Raw genomic sequence first — 22,233 nt, forward strand, 5'->3', positions numbered from 1 at the left:
CTCAGCTGAAGAAGTAGAGGCAGGAGATGTAGGTGGATCTTCTTCGAACAGAGCGTTCTCGTAGTAACTTGACAGAGTACTCAGCTCTTCCTCTGTCGGTAATACCCTTTGTGATCGTCTCAACTCGCGCAAGGATTTCTCGATCTCAGGATTGAATGGTACTAGTTCACCACCCTGTGACCTGCGCATAAGAAGAAACTACAAAAAGAATATAAGAAAAGTTTAAAGAACGGAAGTCCCTTAAACTAAAGAAAGACTGAATAAAAACAACTAAAAATTAGAACAATTGCCTCCCCGGCAACGGCGCCAAAATTTGATACCCGTCGTTGTGAGCACCAAAAATAATATTTATAATTTCCTATTAAAACTAACCTAGGCTAGTGGTAACAGGGTCGAACCACAAGGAGGCGAATGTAATTTCTAATTGTCTAATTTAGTCTAAGGTAACGAAAGTGGGGGTTGATTTGATTTGGTCTATACCAATAGCAATAAAAGACAATAAACTAAATAAACGGTTAAAACAGATAAAAGAAGGGGTACTAGGATGGTCGGTTCACTATAGTTTCGGCGGCAGCATATTAAACAGGTCTAAATCAAACACATGAGGCGGGAAATAAAGAGGTCCTCTCGGTCCACTCTTAACAAATAGCATCTTTCGATCTCGCTATAGGCCCCTAATATCACTAATATAACTTTCATCCTGAAAAGTGACTAACGGTCTAAACTTTACCTATCTTTCGATCTCAGCATAGTTTAGTCATTTTAATTGGTGATCTAACAACTGTCCCTATCTCTCGATCTAATGGGTCAGTCATATATTAAGCATTCAACTAGCCGCATGCATTCGATTCGTCAAACACAACATTTAAATCAATTAAAACGAGGGTAAACCTCACGTGGTCAGTCGATCGACCAGGTATGGCAGTCGATCGACTGACACGCGATCAGGCCGTATTCATTTTATTGCCGCCTATACTATAATTCCCCTACATCCTAGAACAAACTATTTAGCTACTCATATTAAGGGTGATAACAACAAGAAAACCAATAAAATAGACAGAAGAATTCATGCTTGAAATAATAGAACAAACAATTAACATAAACGATTAATCGGTTTTGGGAAACTAACTAGCAATTCTATCCTACAAAGCGATAATAAAGCAAACTGAATTATTAGCAGAAGAATACCGATTGGAATTGCTGCAAGAGATCCAGAAACCGAATGCAAAAGTAATTGTACGAAATTGTATTAAAAACCCTAACTGTTGAATGTTGGAAAACTGGCTAAAGAACTAGTAGAAAACTAGGTAAATTTCTTAATGAATCTCCCTGTAAACTAGGTTATGTTATATAAGAAATATACGTAACACTTATTATTAAAACCTAAACACAATGGGCTTTAAGTTCCTTGATCTTTTAATTCTCGTCTGAAGCAGCAATATGGTCGATTGACTAAGAGTGGCGGTCGATCGACTGAGTAGCAGTGTACAGTAGCCTCTGGAACCCGCAAGTTGGTCGATCGACTGAAGGCAGTGGTTGATCGACTGAAGTAGCTGACACTTAACTTCTATAATCTCGTGGATTTGTCTTTTGGGCCTTGGAATGCGCACCAAGCTCGTTCCTTAAGCGAATGCTTCACGTCAAATGCAATGCAAGACACTCGGGGATGGATTTAGCTCAATTTCCATTGAATTCTTCACATTTCTGCAATAATGTACAAAAACACGAAAATAGACCGAAATAGGGGAAATGGTAGCTTAAACTACACAAATGAGCTGTGAAATGCGTGGAAAAGAGGATGTAAAACATCATATGAAAGACACGCATCACTCACTCCTGAGATTAAGAAGAATTGTGGGAAACTGATACATAAGGAAGCCCTTCACACGCCACGGGTTTAATGTTTTGGTAAATTTCTACCAATTTAGGGTTAAAGCGTCTTAGCGTTAAGTCAATATTGTGATTGGTGGTTTATTGTATTTTTGTATGTATGTTAGTTTGTACGTGGAAATAAATGAATGAAAGAAATAATTTTGGTTACGCGGAAAGCCCAGTATGGGAAACAATCGCGGGGGCAGACGGAATCCCACCAATATTTTCACTATAATTCGACGGAGTGTACAGTATGGGTGATTATGCTATGTTATGGAAGCTCCTCCTTCTAGGGTTCTTTGCTTCTTCGTCAAGTATTCTTAGTTGTAGACAAGGTCGGACTTTTCTTATTTCGAATATGGCAATAGATAAGATTTCCTTATCCCATCCGTGAATAAGCGGGTGTCCAAGTCTGCATCTTCTTCCCTAATGCGCGCTGCTCCCATTCTGCCTTCTGAGTGCTCAGCCTCCTCACCTGCTTCCCTGGCTCAGCCCATATCCAGAAATTAGGACTAACAGTTTGCCCCCAATTTTTCGCGAAAGTCTAACCCTAGATGTTTGAGCTGGAAATTGCAGTGTATCGTTGAATGACTTCTCGCATACTCCTTCACATTTTAAACTCCCACCAACTTTTTCCTATTTAATCTCACCCGCCCCTTTTTTCTCTCTCATCAATCATTTCCATCTTCTTAAAACCCTCAAAACCTCGATTCCCAAAATTCGTCTCCCCACTTTCCTTTCGTCGTCATTGCTGCCATCTTCTTCCATCTTCTAGGTACTTCCATTCTCTTCTTTTCTTCATTTTTCCCATGGCAAAAACCCGTTTCACCATATCTTCGTCCGCCACCATCGACCTTGTTGGGAATGATGTTTTTCCTTCCAAGGGGGTCCTCAAAAAACAGCATTCCTGCGACTCCCACTTGACCCAAAATGACATCCCCAGAATCAAAGCTCTCTTGGGTCTGGGCGATAATGTGATGACCCACATCCCTAGACCCGGTCAGAAAGCTGACGCCTTCCGTGAGGGGTGGATCTGCCTGTACACGTACCCCTTCATCCTTGGTCTCAGGTTTCCTTTCCCCTTAATGATTCAAGAGTTCATTCGTCTAAACTCCCTTCCAATGGTCCAAGTTTCCCCATATGGATGGAGGATCCTTCTATCCACTGTTGCTCTCAATAAAAGCTTGGATGTTAAGAATGGGCTACCAGATCTGACCCACGGGTTTGAGTGTCGGTCACTTGGGAATGTCCAATATACCTTTAGGGCCATGGAGAAGACTGAAAACTTTCTTCAGTCTGCGGCCAAAGGCAAAGACAATGGTTGGTATGAGGATTCTTTTACAGCAAGCTTGAATCCCTTCCTTTACACGCTGACTATCTCCATAAACACTAGATCCGGGCCAAGAGTAAGTATTCTTGCATGTCTCTTTCTGTGATTCCCTGTGCTACTCACTTTTCTTACTATATGGTTTGTTGCAGAACTCAAGAACCCTGAGAAATCTGAGGACGAGGACATTTCTGTTACCAAGCTCTTCTCCATCCCTGAAGGACAAAGGTCATTTCCTGCTCTACTCTCTGGTCTAGATAGTTTCACTGCTAAAGAAACCATGTATTCTGGTAAGTGCTTCCTTCTGACTCTTGCTTGGTCCTGCAACCATCCACTTTGAATACCCATATTTGTGTTTTGGCGTGTTTGTAGGAAGTACCCACCCTTCTGCCTTCGAGATCTTGATGCGCCATGCAAGGAAAAGGACAGATGAGTCCACTCCCTCACCTACTTCGTCCAAAAGGAGATCTGCTCCCAAACCTGTTCCAGAACCCATTGAGGTTACTCCCCTATCACGCGCTCCTGGTTCCCCTACCCGTGCTGATGACCAGTTAATCCGCCTTCCTGTTGGCTTTGGGGATGCTGAACGTGTCAGCTACTGGCCCTCGTTGGAGCGGCTCCTGGCACCAACCTGCACACGTATGTTTGACGAGACAAACCCTCAGAAGAGGATTGATCTGGCTGCTGAGCATTGTTTCCTCGTAAGTCTGCTTTCTGTTGCCCCCATCTACTGTCCATTATATCACATTTTCTTTCTGATTGACGGTTTCCCTATGTGCCCCAGGCTCTGCAATCATCCCTTTATCTTCACAAGATATTGCAGAGAGCCAAGGTTGAATATCTGGCATCCGTGGGGAAGAACAAGGAACTTATGGCCACCTGTGCTAAACTGAGGGAGCAACTCTATGCAGCCAAGAGGGAAAATGAGGTAGCCAAGGATCAGTTTGCCAGGACGCAAGAAGCTAATTGCATTCTGACCACCGAGCTATCCAAGGCCGAGGCTCGTGCTGAGGAGATGGATGAACTGGCCAGGAACGTGGGAGCCTACACCGCCTTTTAGGGGAGGCTTGACTGCATCCGGGCCTACACCGAAGGGAGGCACACCTAATGGAACCTGGAGGAGGAGCAAGCGGAGTTTGCCCGTGCTTTCCCCAATGGTATGGATTTGAGTGCCCTATTTCCTACTGATGCTGAGGTTACCAATCCTGAAACTGAGTTCCTCGCCATAAACATCTTCGGAACTATTACTGAGGCCAATGCTGTAGAGGAGATCCTGGCAGAGGAGGCTGGTGGTGATGCTGTTATGGCTTCTCAAGCTGTCCAAGTACCTGTGTTAGAGTAGCAGAGGGAGCAAGGCAATGGTTAGAGTGCTGTTGTTGAGAGGACTGACCTCTCTTAAAAAAATTTTAATCATACTTTCTGGGGACTTGGTCCTGTGTGGTGCAAGTTTTGTAATTATACTTTTGAACTCTTTTTTTGTTTTTCTTGCGTTTGCTTGCGCCTGCCGGTGTGCAGGCTTGAAACTACTATGGCACCTGCTATAGCTAGTAGGTGTCCTTATTTTGAATTACTTTTGGGCCTAGCTCTTAGGCCCTTTTTGTTATATCTTTATGTTATGCTTTCGGTGTCTGAGGTTTGTTTTCACTTTGATTTTTCCAGGAGGCTGACCTGGCTCCAGGTGCACAACCTCTGCCCCTGTTGGCAGGTGTTTGATAACATATTTTACCCATGACATAAAATATCTTATCAATAAGAGAGCTAGTTAAAGCGTACCTCTCATTTTCCTTTTCCGGTTAACAAGGAATGTTGCGTTCCTTGTGGCTCCAGCGTTTGTAGTTTTATGCATACACCTATGTATATGGCCCTACGTCGTAGCTACGGATTTAGTGGGATTAACGGTGAGGTAAAGGTGGTCTTAGTATCGTCGTGCCTTGCTACCTCCATCCTACCGTATGCCCTCTAAGTGGCTGATTTAGTAAACGTCTCGTAGCCCACATGGCAGGGGCTGGACCCTTAGAGTTTCCGTTGGCTGACAAGCAACCAACATTAGTATTCAAAGCCTTCCTTCCTAGAAGCGCAAAATTCCAAAGTAGTACAAATTACCTGGTGCTATCTCATGGGGTTCGAAGGCAACAGCAGGATCCAGGAAGCCACAGCCTGGACTACTCGGTTTAAAAATGACTCAATTTGCTTTGTAAAATAAAAAAACTAAAATTTAAGAAAATTAAAAAACAAACCAACACTTAAAGCACATACTACCCCCACCCCCTCTTTTTTTTTTTTTTTTTTTTTTTTTTGCTTCATAGACTGTTGAAAGGTCCTCTGTACACTAAAGTTTTAGCACTTTTTCAGACAAAGTACTGTTTCAGATGACGGATGTTCCAGGCTTTGTTCAGGATCTGACCTTGTATGGTCATCAACCTGTATGCCCCATTCTTGACAATGCTTTCAACCTGATATGATCCTTCTCACTTGTAAGCGAACTTGCCTGCCTTTTGATGTTTAGTATTTTCAAATACCCTTCTGAGTACCAGGTCCCCTACCACAAGGGTCCTTACTTTGACGTTCTTGTTATTAGTTCTGGCTACAGATTGCTTGCATGACGCCATACGTTTGTAAGCACTTTCCTTTAACTCGTCAATGGTGTCCAGGCTCCTAGCCATTTCAATTTGGTTTTGCTCTGCTGTCTGGCAGCCGTCCGTGTGCGTGGGTACCAGAACTTCTGACGGAATCACTGCTTCTCCCCCAAATACTAGGCGATACGGTGTCTGGCTCGTTGCCACCTTTGGTGTTGTCCTGTCAGACCAGAGTACCAGTGGCAACTCGTCTGCCCACTTAGCTCCTAGCTCCTCCAGCCGCTTCTGGAGGTTCTCCACAATGATTTTATTGCTGGATTCTGCTTGGCCGTTGGTTTGTGGGTAGCAGGTAGCCGACTTCCTTCGCGTTATATTCTAACGTGAACAAAACCCTTCAGTGTTATCATATTTGAACTGGGATCCGTTGTCGCATATGATTTCAGATGGTATCCCAAACCTGCTAATGATGTTACGCTTTATAAAAGAGATCACCTGAGTCTCCTTTACCTCTGTCATAGCTTCAACTTCAATCCATTTTAAAAAATAGTCAGTCATGACAAGCATGTATACTCTGTTGCCTGGAGCCCTGGGCAGCTTCCCTACTATGTCCATCCCCCACATCATAAATGGCCATAGAGAGATGATTGGATGCATGGTTCTGCTGGTTGATGAATTGCTGGAGCCGCCTTTTGATACGAATCACAACGCTTGGCGTGATTCACAGCGTCTGCCCTCATAGTGGGCCAAAAATATCCTTGTTTTAAGATTTTATTAGATAGGCTCCGCCCCCAGAGTGATTTCCACACTCTCCACTATGTACATCCTGCAGCACTGTATCAGCTTCCCCTTTATTAAGACATCTGAGATAAGGTCCTGCCAAAGATTTTCTAAAGAGAATGTTATCTACTAGCACGAATCTGGAGGCCCTTATTCTGAAACTTTGTGCTTTTTTCTTGTCTTCCGGGAGTTTTCCGTCCCTTAGCCATTCCACATAAGGTGTTCTCCGATTTGGAACCCTCGGGTGATTTCCATCTGAGACCAGGACTCCTTCCCTATTTACGTGTTGCATGTACGCTGCTTCCCATGGATGACCTTGCTCTATCTCCTTCTGTATAGTTGGAGTTAGTACATGAGTAATTGGTATGTTGGAGAGTTCCGCAGGCTGGAAGGTGGCTCCCAGCATGGCTAAAGCGTCTGCTTCCACGTTCTGAACCCTTGGTACCTGAATAATTTTAAAGGATCTGAATTTCAATTTTTGCTCCGTAGCTATCTTCAGGAAGGCTATCATCTTTGAGTCATGCGCCACGTACTCATTGTTCACATGATTCACCACAAGCAACGAATCACTATACAACCTTAGGTTCCTAACTTTGATCCCCTGTGCCATTTGCATCCCTAGTATAAGTGCCTCGTACTCAGCTTCGTTATTAGTTGCCTTGAATTCACACCTAACCGCTTGTACCATCATATCGCTTTTGGGGACCTAAGGACAAAACCTACCCCATATCCCCGAGCATTAGAGGCTCCATCTATGTATAGAGTCCAAACTCCGCTTTCCTGGTCCCCTAATAATGTCAACATCCCTTTTTCTGCCTCCACACGGGTAGCGGTGTAACACCCCATACTCCAAGTGCCTTACCAGGACCACTCAGGTATAAAGATGCTACCATCTCGGTTACCCGAGGCATGATAATCATAAGACAATGAAGAAACATACTTTATTAAACAAGTTAAGTGATTGCATAACAAAACCAACTGTAAGCAAAATCTGTTGCTCTCAAACTATAAACCAACGAGAAAGGAACTGTCCTAACAAACACGGCGGAAGACTAAAGACTACGATATGTGATGACTCCATCCCGACTAGATCCCACGCGTATCCAAGATATACCGCTTAAAGCAAGCTGCTCACCACCCCGAATGGATCACCACGAGTTTTTAAAACATTTAAACGGGGTCGAGTACTAATCACACAATTTATATACATATCAACAATCCGATAAACAGACAGCTCACTTTGTCACACATACAATCACACCAATCCCAACAATCTCAATCACCGACATCCCTTTGGACCCCACACTGCCAGTGGGGGACCGCAGCCGTACCCACCAAATCCCCGCTCTTCATACCGAGCGATAAACCCATGTTCATTAATGTGCACATCCCCTTCCGTGGCGGGTTCCACGAAGGGCGAAACCAGGGCGTGAAGCCACTCCCGCAAGTGACTTCACTCAGCAGAGAACGCATCTCGAGAACCATAGGCAACCAGTCACAATCACAATATCAACAACCGTCTGAATCTATCAACAATGTACAATCACAATCACAGTCGTCACAATACAATTACTATAACAAACAATCAATCTCAACACATCAACAATCATCCCATTATGGGACTAATACTGAGTAGGAAATCCTACCTGGTAAGCACACAATCAGACGGTCTCTACTGCTGAGTCAAAAAGCTTCCTCTATGAACCCTCCTCCTATCATACAACATATAGAGGCTACCAAATCACATACTACACATAAACCCCTAAATCTCTAAATTAGGGTTTAACCAAATCAAAGGAAAGACAATAAAAAGGGTACATAGATCTTACCCTCGACGCAAGGAACTCAACGGTATAACCAACGACGCGAATCGACCTTCCAATCTCAGGGATTGCTAATTATGCGATTAGAATGAAGAACTTGCTTGCTTTCTCTCTTAAACAGTAATTTAGGTTTTGCAAAAGTGATTTAGAACAATGACGACAAAGCTTATATACCTTAATCGCATAATTAACAAAACCCGAGAAAACTCCCCGTAAAACAGGCTACTCGATCGAGTAGCTAAGGTACTCGATCGAGTGCCCCCTTACTCGATCGAGTACCCACGTTACTCGATCGAGTACCCAACAGGTCGGAACTATTTTAAAACGCAACTCACCCTTACTCGACAGAGTAAGGCCTACTCGATAGAGTACCCAAAGACTTATAAATACGGAGTATTACAGTCTTCCCTCCTTAAAAGAACTTCGTCCCAGAAGTTCAACCCATACATAAAAACAACCATCGACTCGACCATGACACAACAACTTAGCTAAGGACTCAAGAACTCGACCGAACATAGAACATGAACTCTTGACACCCACTCCACCAACTGTGTTTACTTCCACAACATGACTCACTATATCGTATCTACCACATATATATCTCTCACGACACCAACTCCATGCATAACCAACTACCATCCTCTAATGCTGCTAGCTCCATAATATCATCAACTATCAAATCCAATACCAAGACACTCATAGACATCAAACGGAATGTTACATTCTACCACCCTTAAAAGGAACTTCGTCCTCGAAGTTTACTCACCCTCGTAACCTCATCATCCAATCACAACACTAGTGAAATATTCTCACACTCCTAAACATCACGCTACTACAAGCACGGTCATGACCTTTAATAAAATCACCCACAACACGAATCGATCTTATATTCTACATCAAGACTCAACTTCCGAATATATTATCATATGTACAACCATCAAAATCTGTTTTATCGCATCCTACTCCTCTTAAGACAAATGTTACGTCCTCGTAACTCACTAATACCCAAACCATATCTATATCTCATTACCCTCTGTACCACCACAAGTCAAAGATAACCGTCTATAAACCAAACACTCACCATTCTTATATCCAAGGCTCCCATACATAAACATTTCTCATTCCTCAACTCATTCGGCATAGCACCTAACCTATACCATAAACTCGTAGCAAATCACCATACCCACTCTTCATTATTACTGCCAAACAACATACCTCTCCATGTAAGGCACTTATCTCCCAGAAGCATAACTCACGATCCGTACTCGTTATGTATACGCACACTAGATCCTCAAGTTCTTTCTTTCATTACCGTAAAACTCATACACAACTTAACATGACACTAATTCCCCAAACACCCTACACTCACTGTCTCAACAAAAGATTATGAACTACCTGCCGCTTTCAGATCATTACAACACATGTTCCACGAATCATTTTCCATTACCATGTCTACCGATGTCTCATCTGAAAACAAGATCAAAATTACTGTAACAACCTCTCACAACCGTGTCCCATCAATAGAATATCACTATAACATGACAACAACGAAAACGTATACAACTCTATTTCATATCATATTCTACCTCATTCCCAACTTAACCTGGTAAAGAAAACATCAATCAACGAGACAAGTTGTCTATCTGCAAAATCGAAACTCGCAGGAGCAACATCAAACAAAACAACAATCTATGTATAACTGGTATGTACTTTCGAAACTCGAATCATAGTCATCCCGCCTACTCCACCACAACCGGTGACGGCATCACAACACCGCCACCAACAGCCACACCGTAGTGCGAAAATACCCGCATCACAGCATTATGTACCGTGCCCGGATCACCACACGAGGCACCACAACCACACCGATAGACATCACAACTGCATACAATTCCCATAAATACTGACTCAGTATAACTTCTCAGACAAGAAAAACTTACTCAAATCGACTTTATTAAATCACCACGCAACATATTATATGGATAAACAGATAAGCATCTCATGAACATCATTTCTACCATTTCACGGAATACACATGTGTTATCAATACACATAAAATCAATCAAATTATTACCTTTTTGGATATCATTCAATTAAATTACCGTGTCCAACATATATATTACCGAACATTCATAAAACAACTTTATAATTATCACACCATACCACTTCTTGTGAGGTTAGAACCTCACACTAACATTTACACATAACATAGACTCGTAATCACAACCAACTAGTCAATCCTGACCACGTAAGTTACCACTCGATAAAGGTTACCTGTCGCCCGAGTTTAACTCATATGCCCCTCATAACATATTCCCCCATTCGCACAACCATCACTTCCTGCCAAATATAACCATACCTTTACTATTCAACTATTAGCATCCGCCTCATCTAACCACATCTTATACCCTCTCCCAATCATACACAACAATCAGGTCCCTACCAAATCAACCTCTTTAGAATTGCTACCTTTCTAATACACCATCACTCTTAACCACTAGTGACAACACCACAATGCCACCACTGCTCGTATATCAACCTCTTACACTCATATCAACATAACATGGTTTTTCTCCTATTTTTGGTTAACATTCCAAATAACAAACATCAAACCCATCCACAAAATTATCTCAACATTATTCCCAATACCATCTTATTTGTATTGTCATCCAACTCTCCACCAAATATCTCGTATAGTGCCAATACTCCACCAACTTCTTACTCCCTTAATTCCTCGAAACTCATTATCAATCATGTTGTCCTGAAACTCCTATATAACCTTTAGCTAACATCCTCGTGATACTATCACACATTTCGATGATTCCTTACCTTTATATCACATAACTCCGGTGAACATTTTCCTCAGCTTACTTTTATCCTTCTTTCCTCTTTACGCTCAATAATACCAATTAATAGTCCAACTCCTTATTCCTTCTAGCTAACTCTTTAGAAATCCAGTTACCCCTTCGTTGCTCCAAAACTCAAATTCCATTATTTTCTACCGACATCATCTCACTCTTTCTTACCATGGATCTTCTCTTATTATGCTATCACTAATACTTCCCACTAATCTATCCATAGAATCAACGTTTAATGTTCCAACAATTGCATCTCCCTTTTTACATCTCTAGAAATCAGAATTCATTTAATACCGTTAATTACCCAAGGAAATCACACAGTAGTTTCATCTTTTAATAAACCAAACCTCCCAAACTCACTCACTATCTACAAATACACCTCGTGACATGTCTCCACAAAGTTCACTATATATTACTCTTCTCAACCCCTTTAAACGAACTTTCACTACATATATCCATAACCCACACGACTCCTAACCATTTCCCTCCATAATTCTTTACACATCTCAAGCTGCCACTATCCACATCCTTACTTTCAATCTTTTATTCTCACGTTCATTATACTCACATCATCCCTTGCCCATATTCACTTACTTTTACATTACTCAACACACAATCATACCACTCATCCCGTCTCGTAAAACGTGCGCCATGCCTCAATAAACTATACCAATCTTCCTTTTCTTTTTTCCACCGTCTATCATAATCACATATAACTCATGTCCTCCCCACCGAACTCATACTCATCATAAGTGCCACTCTTTACATCATAAGATTGGGTAACTTACGCTTCAGGACCAACACATACGTAAAACAATGCATAAAGAAGTAATACAACACCTTTGAATTAAACATAATATGCAACGAATGTCAAAAGATAAACATATGACCCGAAACACGCATATGACCTGCACAGACCCCACTCGATCGAGTCGATCGAGTTGAGGCTACTCGATCGAGTGCCCAATCATGCTCGATTGAGTGCCCCGACTCCAGAACCCAAACAGACCTTCTGATCTCTGACTTACTCGACCGAGTAGTCCGGCTACTCGATCGAGTGACCCCATACTCGATCGAGTGCCCGAGGTACTCGATCGAGTGCCCAAAAACACGATTCTGGTCACAATAACGACAAATACCCACTCGATCGAATCAAACCCACTCGATCGAGTCATGCAGACTCGTGAACACTACCCGCATGTTATCTCACATACCCCAACGTACTATGCATTCATTATTATTTCAACATTATGATTACAACTACGCATTCAAATCTGCGCGACTCCTCATACAATCAACAAAATAATCTACTTCGTGTTATCAAGTGCCACGTTATAAACAACCATCATGCTTTTCATCCAATTCGTTATAGAAAACACATATCATTGAACCTCTATTCTTCATGTTACTACTTACCAAAAGCCAAACATTACCATCTATCATGCTCATATAACATCCAACTTTCAATCATGTATTACCCGCATGTTTTAAACTTTCATAACTTTTTATAACACAACAACATTACAAATCCACTTCATCACATAAACACTTCCATAATCAAGAAATTCATATCCTTACGAAATTGCCACTTCATCTTTTCCAATCAATTCATCTAGTTCAATCATATACTTCATCTAACAAGCGCATATGATACGATAGTAGACAATTATACGAACTTAATATATAGCTTTACACAAACAAAACTACGAAAACAAATCTTATCACACCCCCCCTAACCACATGTTATTAGGATTGAATCACTATAAACCATTCGTCCTGCAACATCATTATTCATCACGCATCATCATATACGAACTACTTTCTTTTTCTACCATATCATTCATCATTCTCATATACTTTTCCAACGATTCCAACCAACATGTAAACCAACTATCATGCAACATGCTTTCAACAAACCATATACAAAATCACATCGTCACCATCTTTGTCTACACATTCCCCATTCTCCACAATCAAACATCCACTGGTTCATACCATACATTACTATATAGATACACAATACACAAGGCAAACACATAGCGATCCCGACTCGTATCCCAAGGTGACCGGTTCAAAATTGTAGGGCGAGTTCGCGACTTTAGGACGTCTCCCAAGTCTTTGCATTAGCTCCTACAACCTTTACCCCGGGTTCATTTTAATTGACTCCCTATATTCTTTGGATTTATTGGTTACAGGTTTCAAGATCGTCGCTCTGATACCATTTGTAACACCCCCATACTCCAAGTGCCTTACCAGGACCACTCAGGTATAAAGATGCTACCATCTCGGTTACCCGAGGCATGATAATCATAAGACAATGAAGAAACATACTTTATTAAACAAGTTAAGTGATTACATAACACAACCAATCGTAAGCAAAATACAATGCTCTAAAACTATAAACCAACGAGAAAGGAACTGTCCTAACAAACACAGCGGAAGACTAAAGACTCTGATATGTGATGACTCCATCCCCAGCTAGATCCCACGAGTATCCAAGATATACCTGCCAAGCAACTGCTCACCACCCCCGAATGGATCACCACAGTTTTTAAAACATTTAAACGGGGTCAGTACTAATCACACAATTTATATACATATCAACAATCCGATAAACAGACAGCTCACACTGTCACACATACAATCACACCAATCCCAACAATCTCAATCACCGATCGTCCTTTGGACCAGCCACCGAGTGGGGGACCGCAGAAATGCACCCACCAAATCCCCGCTCTTCATACCGAGCGATAAACCCATGTTCATTAATGTGCACATCCCCTTCCGTGGCGGGTTCCACGAAGGGCGAAACCAGGGCGTGAAGCCACTCCCGCAAGTGACTCCACTCAGCCGAGAACGCATCTCGAGAACCATAGGCAACCAGTCACAATCACAATATCAACAACCGTCTGAATCTATCAACAATGTACAATCACAATCACAGCCGTCACAATACAATTACTATAACAAACAATCAATCTCAACACATCAACAATCATCCCATTATGGGACTAATGCGAGGAGGAAATCCTACCCGGTAAGCACACAATCGACGGTCTCTCATCTTTGAGTCAAAAAGCTTCCTCTATGAACCCTCCTCCTATCATACAACATATAGAGGCTACCAAATCACATACTACACATAAACCCCCAAATCTCTAAACTAGGGTCTAACCAAATCAAAGGAAAGACAATAAAAAGGGTACATAGATTTTACCCTCGACGCAAGGAACTCAACGGTATAACCAACGACGCGAACTGACCTTCCAAACTCCGGGGATTGCTAATTATGCGATTAGAATGAAGAACTTGCTTGCTTTCTCTCTTAAACAGTAATTTAGATTTGGCAAAAGTGATTTAGAACAATGACGACAAAGCTTATATACCTTAATCGCATAATTAACAAAACCTGAGAAAAGTCCCCGTAAAACCGGCTACTCGATCGAGTGCCCCCCTTACTCAATCGAGTACCCACGTTACTCGATCGAGTACCCAACAGGTCCGAAACTATTTTAAAATGCAACTCACCCTTACTCGACAGAGTAAGGCCTACTCGATAGAGTACCCAAAGACTTATAAATACGGAGTATTACAAGCGGGATAGAAGACTGAAACAAAATCTGCCAGCGCCTGGAACTTTATTGCCATCCTAGGTTCAAATTGTAAATCATAGCCACTCAAGTGTACTGACCATTTTGTCATTCTTCCAGATAGTTTAGGCTTCCTCATGATAGTTTTCAGTGGATAATTAGTCACTACGTGGATGGCGTGAGATTCAAATTATGGGCGCAATTTATACGAAGCAGTGACCAGAGCTAAGACTAATTTCTCGAAAGATGTGTACCTGGTCTCGGTAGGAAGCAGAGACTTACTGATGTAGTATACTGGATGCTGCATCCCCGCTTGCTCTTTGACCAGAACCGCACTTACTGCTGCTTCTGTAACTGACAAGTATAAGAACAATGGCTCTCCCAGTTCTGGTTTTGCCAAAAGTGGTGGCGTGCTCAGGTAGCACTTAAGTTCTTTGAATGCTTTCTCATGCTCCTTTGTCCACTCGAACTTCTGGCTATTTCTTAGTATATCATAGAATAGCTTGCATCTATCCGAGGCCCGTGAGATGAATCTACTCAAGGTTGCTACCTTTCGGCCTCTATGGTGACTCCAGCTGGAGGACTTCCTTGATCTGCTCTCTGCTGGCTTCAATCCCTCTCTGAGTTACCATGCATCCTAGGAACTTTCCGGACGACACTCCAAATGAGCACTTGGATGGATTTAGCTTCATCTTATACTCCCTCAACGTTTTGAAGGTATCAGCCAAGTGCTCCATATGCATATTAGCTCTCTTAGATTTCACCACCATATCATCTATGTACATTTCCATCGTCTTTCCTATCTGCTGTTTAAACATCTTGTTTACAAGGTGCTGATAGGTATAGCCAGCGTTTTTCAGGCCAAAGGGCATGACATTCTAGTTATATATGACTCGTTCTGACATAAATGTTGTCCTCTCTTGATCTTGCGGATGCATCATGATCTGATTGTAGCCACTCCAGGCGTCTAGAAAGGTAAGCACTTCGTGCCCAGCCGTGGCATCCACCATTGCATCAATATGTGGTAGTGGAAAAGGATCCTTGGGACAAGCTTTATTTAGATTTGTAAAATCCACACATACCCTCCATTTTCCATTCTTCTTAGGCACTAATACAACATTATAGAGCAAGTCAGGATAGCTGACTTCTCTGAATTTTCCTGCCGCCAGGAGGCTGTTTACTTCCCTGTTAATAACCTCATTCCGTTCTGTCGTGAATTTTCTGCTCTTCTGCTGTACTTGGTGCAGCCTGGATTCACGCTTAACTTGTGTGAGATAATAGATGGGTCTATGCCGACCATATCATTGTGGGACTAAGCAAAACGGTCCATGTTCTTCCTAAGAAACCGAATTAGCTAATCTCGCAACTCTTCGGTATAGGTTGCTCCAATCAATACTGCTCTATCCGCGTGTGCCTCATTCAGGTGGACCTGATCCAACTCCTCTGAGGGTGGCTTCTTGTATCCCTCCGAGATTCCCCGGTCCTGTAATTGCTATGAAGGAAGTTTAGTTGTGGCTTTGAGGGCTTGTTTATAGCAGCTTCTGGATTCCTTGCGATCTCCGTTTACTTTGACTACACCCCAGGGAGTTGGGAATTTGAGACACTGATGGTATGTTGAAGGGATCGCCTTCATTTGATGTAGCCATGGTCTTACCAATATTACGTTGTAAGTGGTTGGACCCTCGATGACTAGGTACCTCACCAAGTTGTTGAATCCTTCAATCTAAGTTAGAATGGTTATCTCGCCTACTGAATATGCTGTCTCACCACTGAATCCCACTAGTGGCACAAATTTCTTTACCAGGTGTTCCATGTCGAAGCCCATTACTTTTAGAGTTTCAAATATGATGAGGTTCACGGAGCTCCCGGTGTCCACCAGCACCTTTCGCATGGTGCAGTTCCCAATGGACAATGTTATAGTAAGAGCGTCATGATGCTGCTCTGTCTCATTCCCTGCGTTAGTTTCATCGAACGTAACCACAGGCAAGTCACTTTGGCTTACTCTTCATGAAGTTTATGGATGGTCTCCTTTACTTTCGGTAGCTCTTCTCTTGGCCGCAGAGTACGTTAGACCTGACAGCTCGAATCCACCTGTTATCACTGATGGTTAGATTGTCGTCGGGTCTCCCAATCAAACACATTTATAATTCTCAACAAATAACTAGTTAGCGGTAAGTCGAGGTCGATCCATGGGACGGTGTGCTTTAGGTTCTAAGTCTATCTTTCTCAATTTATGCTAGTGTCACAATTGATGGGGTTTGTAGTTGTATTCTAAACTAATGAATCCCAATTCATCCCCAATTCTTCAATTGTTAAGCTTTCCCAACTCAAACCCCAAATCCAATCTTCCTAACTTCCTCAAATCTTAATCAAATTCAACAAAATCAAGTGCAAAACCATCAAGAATCATCCACAAGTTCAATTGCACGACAATTTTGGTGAGCAAGCTGCTGAATCTTGTATGTTGGTCACTCGAAATCCAACCTAGGGTTTCGAAAATTGTCAATTTCGTGAAGAATTTTGGACAGCTATTGAGTTAAGGGACTTATTTGGGCATTCTTGCATCAATATCCGCATCAAACAAAAACTACAAGGATCAAAAGGGAGGTATAACACCTTATTCTTATCCTTGTCCATTATTAGTTCGAAAAAATCGGAATTCTTGTATAAGTTTTGTTATTTTTGCTTTCAATTGTTGTTGTTATTTGTCCTTAGCCATTTTCTAAACTTGTGGGGTGATTTTTCCTTAGCTAATAGTTTGTAAACACTACACTCAAGTAGTGCCTGCCAAGTGTTTGTTGAAAGTCCCAACCCAAAATTCTTTTCCAAAAGTTGTGCTTTCTGGAAATTTTGAGTTCCTATGGGAAAGACCAAGGAAACCGTGGCTTCTTCATCAAAGGGGAAGGAGCCGCTTCTTCTCAACCAACCCAAGAGTACGTAGGTCGGGAGGCATTATCGGGCACGACCTTTACCAATTTCAAAAAACTTGATGCTAAGTCCTCGGTTGTGCTCACTATGTTTCTAAGTTCATATACTCTTGAAAATTTGGGTATGATGCAAATGACTAGACTTTTATTGGAGAAGGTGGATTTAGATACATGCATTGATGAGAAAATTGTCACAAGGAGGAGCACCACACTTGAATTCCTTGCCTCCTTAGAAAAGGTCACATTGGCAAGAGATAAAGTTCCGGGAATCAAATTTCGGGCTTGTAAGACACTTCACACCATGACCTTTGACCAATTATGATAAGCCCTTCACATTACTAAACTCCCCGAAATCCTACCCATTGACCTAGCCAGAGTGAGTGCTTTTTAGCTCGCTATCACCTGCGATGTAAGAGACAAAAATAGTAAAAACACCAACCTTCCACACCCCATCCTTCGGACCGTGAGTCGGCACATAAACACGAACTACCTTGTGCAAACCGAACCCACAAAAAGGAACGAAAAGAATTTGTTTTGTTTATGGGCAATGACTCCGGAAAGGAGTGGGATTCCAGATTAGGCCGGCTTGTTCATTGATGGATGTTTGGAACTTCAAAGTCATCCCACGGACACCATCTACATTAGTGGGATGATTGAGAAGTTAATGTGTGCATTTAAGGTCCCCCTTGAGGAGGGCACTTTGGCTCTTGTGGGGAATAGTTTGATGGATCACCGATGCTTTAAGGGCATTGGCATGCTAGAGGTTGTCGAAGAACACCCCATCCGAGTCATATGGAAAATGGGTGGAGGCTCTAAGGCCAAGAGCCACATGTACCTTCCCTATCCCCATGACTCTCCTTTGGGGTGGGAAAGCGCCGCCGATTTCTACATGCTCCCGGATGATGAGTTTGCAAACCTATGGATTGACCGAGCTTATCTTGTCCAAGAAGAGGAAGTGTGAGAGGGTGGCTAACAACAAGGTGGGGTGGAACTTCCCCATGTTGGTGGCCCTTCCTTTAACCAACCAATGCCCGATGTACAACAAGATCAACAACAACACCTACCACCTCAATTTTTTTCCTTTCAACCGGAAATGCCTTTCAATTTTCACCAATGGAGAATGCGGGTTGATTCTCAATTGAACACCATTCATCAAAATGTCAACCAACTGAGGGAGGAGGCCAATGACAGGTGGAATATTCAAGAGGAACGCCACCAATATTATGAAGAGGATATGGAAGAGCAACGCTTTGTCCAAAATGCTAACTATGACATGTTGGTGGCTCTAAACAATTTTCACATTCAAGGCTTTCATAACATTTATCATGGCTATGATCAAGCTTGCGTGGATGCGAATAATGCCACCATAGCACGGTTCTCATCCCGAAGACAAGGAAGAAGAGAAGGAGGGCACCCGGGGAGTGGGGGTGCCTCAAGTTCACATTCGTGAGATATGATTGTGTGCTCACTTCCACTTTGAGGACAATGTGTGGGGTGGGCACGAGTTGGGAAATTGTAACATATTGTAATATATTTCATTTCACATCATGCATTGTATTTCATTTTGAAAAAAAAAACGAAAAAAAGAATGGAAAAAGGAAAAAAAAAAGAGAAAAGAAAGAAAAGAAAAAGAACAACCCGACTAGGATGAAAACCCGAAAGGGCATCCTAGGCAAAAATGGGAAAGTGGCCGAGGTCGGAGTGAAAACCCAAAAGGACACTCCGGGAAAAATGAAAAAATGAGTGTGAGCCACGTGAGATAGAGTGAGGAAAATGCTAAACCGAAAACCCGCAAGGGCGGGCGGTTTAGGCAAAATGAAAAATGATTGGAACTCTAAAGTTTTGTCACATAGTTTTACTATTTCCTACATGTGTTGGTGACATAAGTGTAAGTGTAAGGAAGGCCGGAAGGGTAGGCTAGTGGTTTGCCAAGACTAGGAGGGGGGTGTGGAAGCTTACTTTGATACTAGTGCTCGGCATAGTTGTTGTTTGGAGTGCGATTTCTTAGGCTTGGCTTATGCATTGTTGTGGGTGATGAGTTGTGTGATCACTTGTTGTTTTGAATTGTTGTGATGAGGAGGAATTGAGGTTGCCTACTTGTTGAGTTAGAAGATGCTTAGATGAATATGGTAACCTTGTTTTGAACCAAGTGTAGTGATAAGGGGGAGTAATAAGGAGATGGTGATGAGTTGTGAGTGAATTGTGAAGATGGTATTGGTGGATTTAGGAACATTATTAGAAGAGGGAAGGTATAAGGAGGGCGCGTGAGAGAGGAGCGACTCTTTATGGAGGATTTGGGTCACTTGTCTTATTGAGGAAAATGTTGGGATGTACTAGTGGCCATGAAGTGAAATGATGAGGGTGATATAAGAAGGTAGAGGTGCGAGAGAAGAGGGCGTATCCATGTGAGCTTCCCCATGCTTTTCGTGTGAGTCTTTTCATTGATGATTGAGTTGTTGATAGTTTGCTCGGGACGAGCAAAGGCTCAAGTGTGGCGTGGTTGATAAGCTTATATATTTACCATCTATTTACCGTGTTTTATGCATAATAAGCGACACTAGGAAGCGGTTTTGCTCGACTTATATCTTTGTTAACCAATTCCCAGTGTAGACTTGTTATGGAGGTTTGATCATGTTTTAGAGGAAGCTAGGGGTGGTTCTAAGTCACAAGTGAAGCATGGAAGCAAGCTACAAGAGAACAAGGAAAGAACCATCCAAGAGAAGAAGCATAGGAAAAAGTTAAAGCGGAAATCCAGCACACTGGACGCACCGTGCGCCCCTCTCTATGCCATTGGGCGCATCGTGCGCCCTACCTGGGTATTACGCGTTTTGATTACGGGCTTCATCCAACTTAAGCCCATTAATTCCTCCTTAACCTAGGACTATATATAGGTGAATACCATCAGGAATTCATCATCTTATGCTTTATCATATGCTTTATTTTGTTAATCAAGTTGTAATTGAAGAATTATCATCTAATTTGGGTTTGAGATCTATTATGGAGAACTAATCTCCTCTTCTTAATCCAACTCAAAGGTGTAATCTTTGGTTGTAAGACGCTCTAATCTTTCCTTAATTTGTGTTATTGTTATTAATCTCTTGTGTTTATTGTATTGAATTTAGGAAATCTTGTTTCATTATAGTAATTAAGTGTGATTTCCTTGTTAATTAATCTTGCCAAGTTCCTTAATTTGATGTTGTTGGGTTTATTAAGTGTTATTTCCTTGTAATCCCATGTTGCAACAACTTGTTATTAGACTAATGAATGTGATTTATTCTTGGTTTAATTAACATTTGAGAGATTAATTTGTAATTGCTCATTAATTGTGATTTCATTGTGAGTAATTGCACCTATTAGATTCCATTGCTACATCTTATTGTTATCTACCTTATGTGTGTGATCTCTACTAGGGGAACTAATAAGTTGGGTCAATTGCTAAGTGTGATTTCCTTGTGATTGGCTTCTAATTAAGGGAATTTGGAGAATTAATCTCACTAATAGGGCAATAACATTAGTTAAAAGGATTGATTGAGTTGTTTTATAAACCAAAGTGTCTCACTTTATTGAGTTGGGTTAAGTCTTCCTTAAACTTGATAAATTTTCATCTTAAAACTTGTCTAATTGATTACTTGCTACTCACTCTTATTGGAATGTTGTTTTGCTTTTGTTACTTTTGAAAACCAAACCAATCCCCCCCCCCCCCCCCTCCTTCTTTTTCATTTACATGCTTGTTTGTTGATTACTTCACAATTGTTCTTATAATATAATTGAAAACCAATTGCAAACCCCCCTTCTCTTGGGTACGATCCCCTTCTTACTACTTTTACTTGTCTTAGAATTAGTTTAAATTAGTATCAAGTGTGGCTTATAAATTGTTAATTTGGCCGTCTTATGTAGCGACATTTTAGGCGTGTCAGTTGTCTTTGTGCTTTTGTTATCTTGATTATTCAGTGAACTGACCCCGTTTATGTTTTCTAAAACTGTGGTGATCCATACGGGGATGGTGATCAGATTGTGACAGGTGATAATTTCATATTACCTGCAGGAACGAGGATGGGTTGTCATCACTTAGAGTCTTAACTTCCACTGTCATGAGTTTTAGATATTTTGTTTTGTTGTACTTTAATTTACATCCTTTATACTTTGGTTTGCAGTTTTGAGACAATGTAATAAGTTAACTTTATACTTTAATAATTGTTCTTGGATGGTAACTATTGATATACTTACCTTAGGCAACCGAGATGGTAGCACCGTTATATGCTAGGGTGGTCCTTGGTAAGGCACCTTGGTTTATGAGGGTGTTACAGCAAGAGCCCTTCTCCTAGCCACGTTCGAAATATTGGTGTTTTAGCAAGATTTTACACAGGTGTATTGTTTTGTCAGGGGAGTATTTTGCAGGGTGATTTAACTCAGTAAATAATGACTGACTAGTGTAATAAATAAGTAAAGAGTAAACAATAGAAAAAGACCCAAATAATTATAC

The 22,233-nt window shown here is 41.6% G+C and overlaps 2 protein-coding genes across 2 annotated transcripts; both read right to left on the reverse strand.

The window, feature by feature from the left end:
* Positions 1-5,667: 5,667 nt before the first annotated feature.
* On the reverse strand, positions 5,668-6,396 carry LOC141630558 (uncharacterized). The gene is made up of 2 exons (XM_074443352.1): positions 6,268-6,396; positions 5,668-6,150 (listed from the first exon to the last, which is right to left on the reverse strand). The coding sequence occupies exons 1-2, from the start codon at positions 6,394-6,396 to the stop codon at positions 5,668-5,670; spliced, it is 612 nt and encodes a 203-aa protein (XP_074299453.1).
* Positions 6,397-6,535: 139 nt separating this feature from the next.
* LOC141630560 (uncharacterized) lies at positions 6,536-7,240 on the reverse strand. The gene has a single exon (XM_074443354.1). It carries the CDS (start codon positions 7,238-7,240, stop codon positions 6,536-6,538), a length of 705 nt encoding a protein of 234 aa, XP_074299455.1.
* Positions 7,241-22,233: the final 14,993 nt, after the last annotated feature.

The sequence above is a fragment of the Silene latifolia genome, chromosome Y, assembly GCF_048544455.1.
Source record: "Silene latifolia isolate original U9 population chromosome Y, ASM4854445v1, whole genome shotgun sequence".
Taxonomy (NCBI): Eukaryota; Viridiplantae; Streptophyta; class Magnoliopsida; order Caryophyllales; family Caryophyllaceae; genus Silene; species Silene latifolia.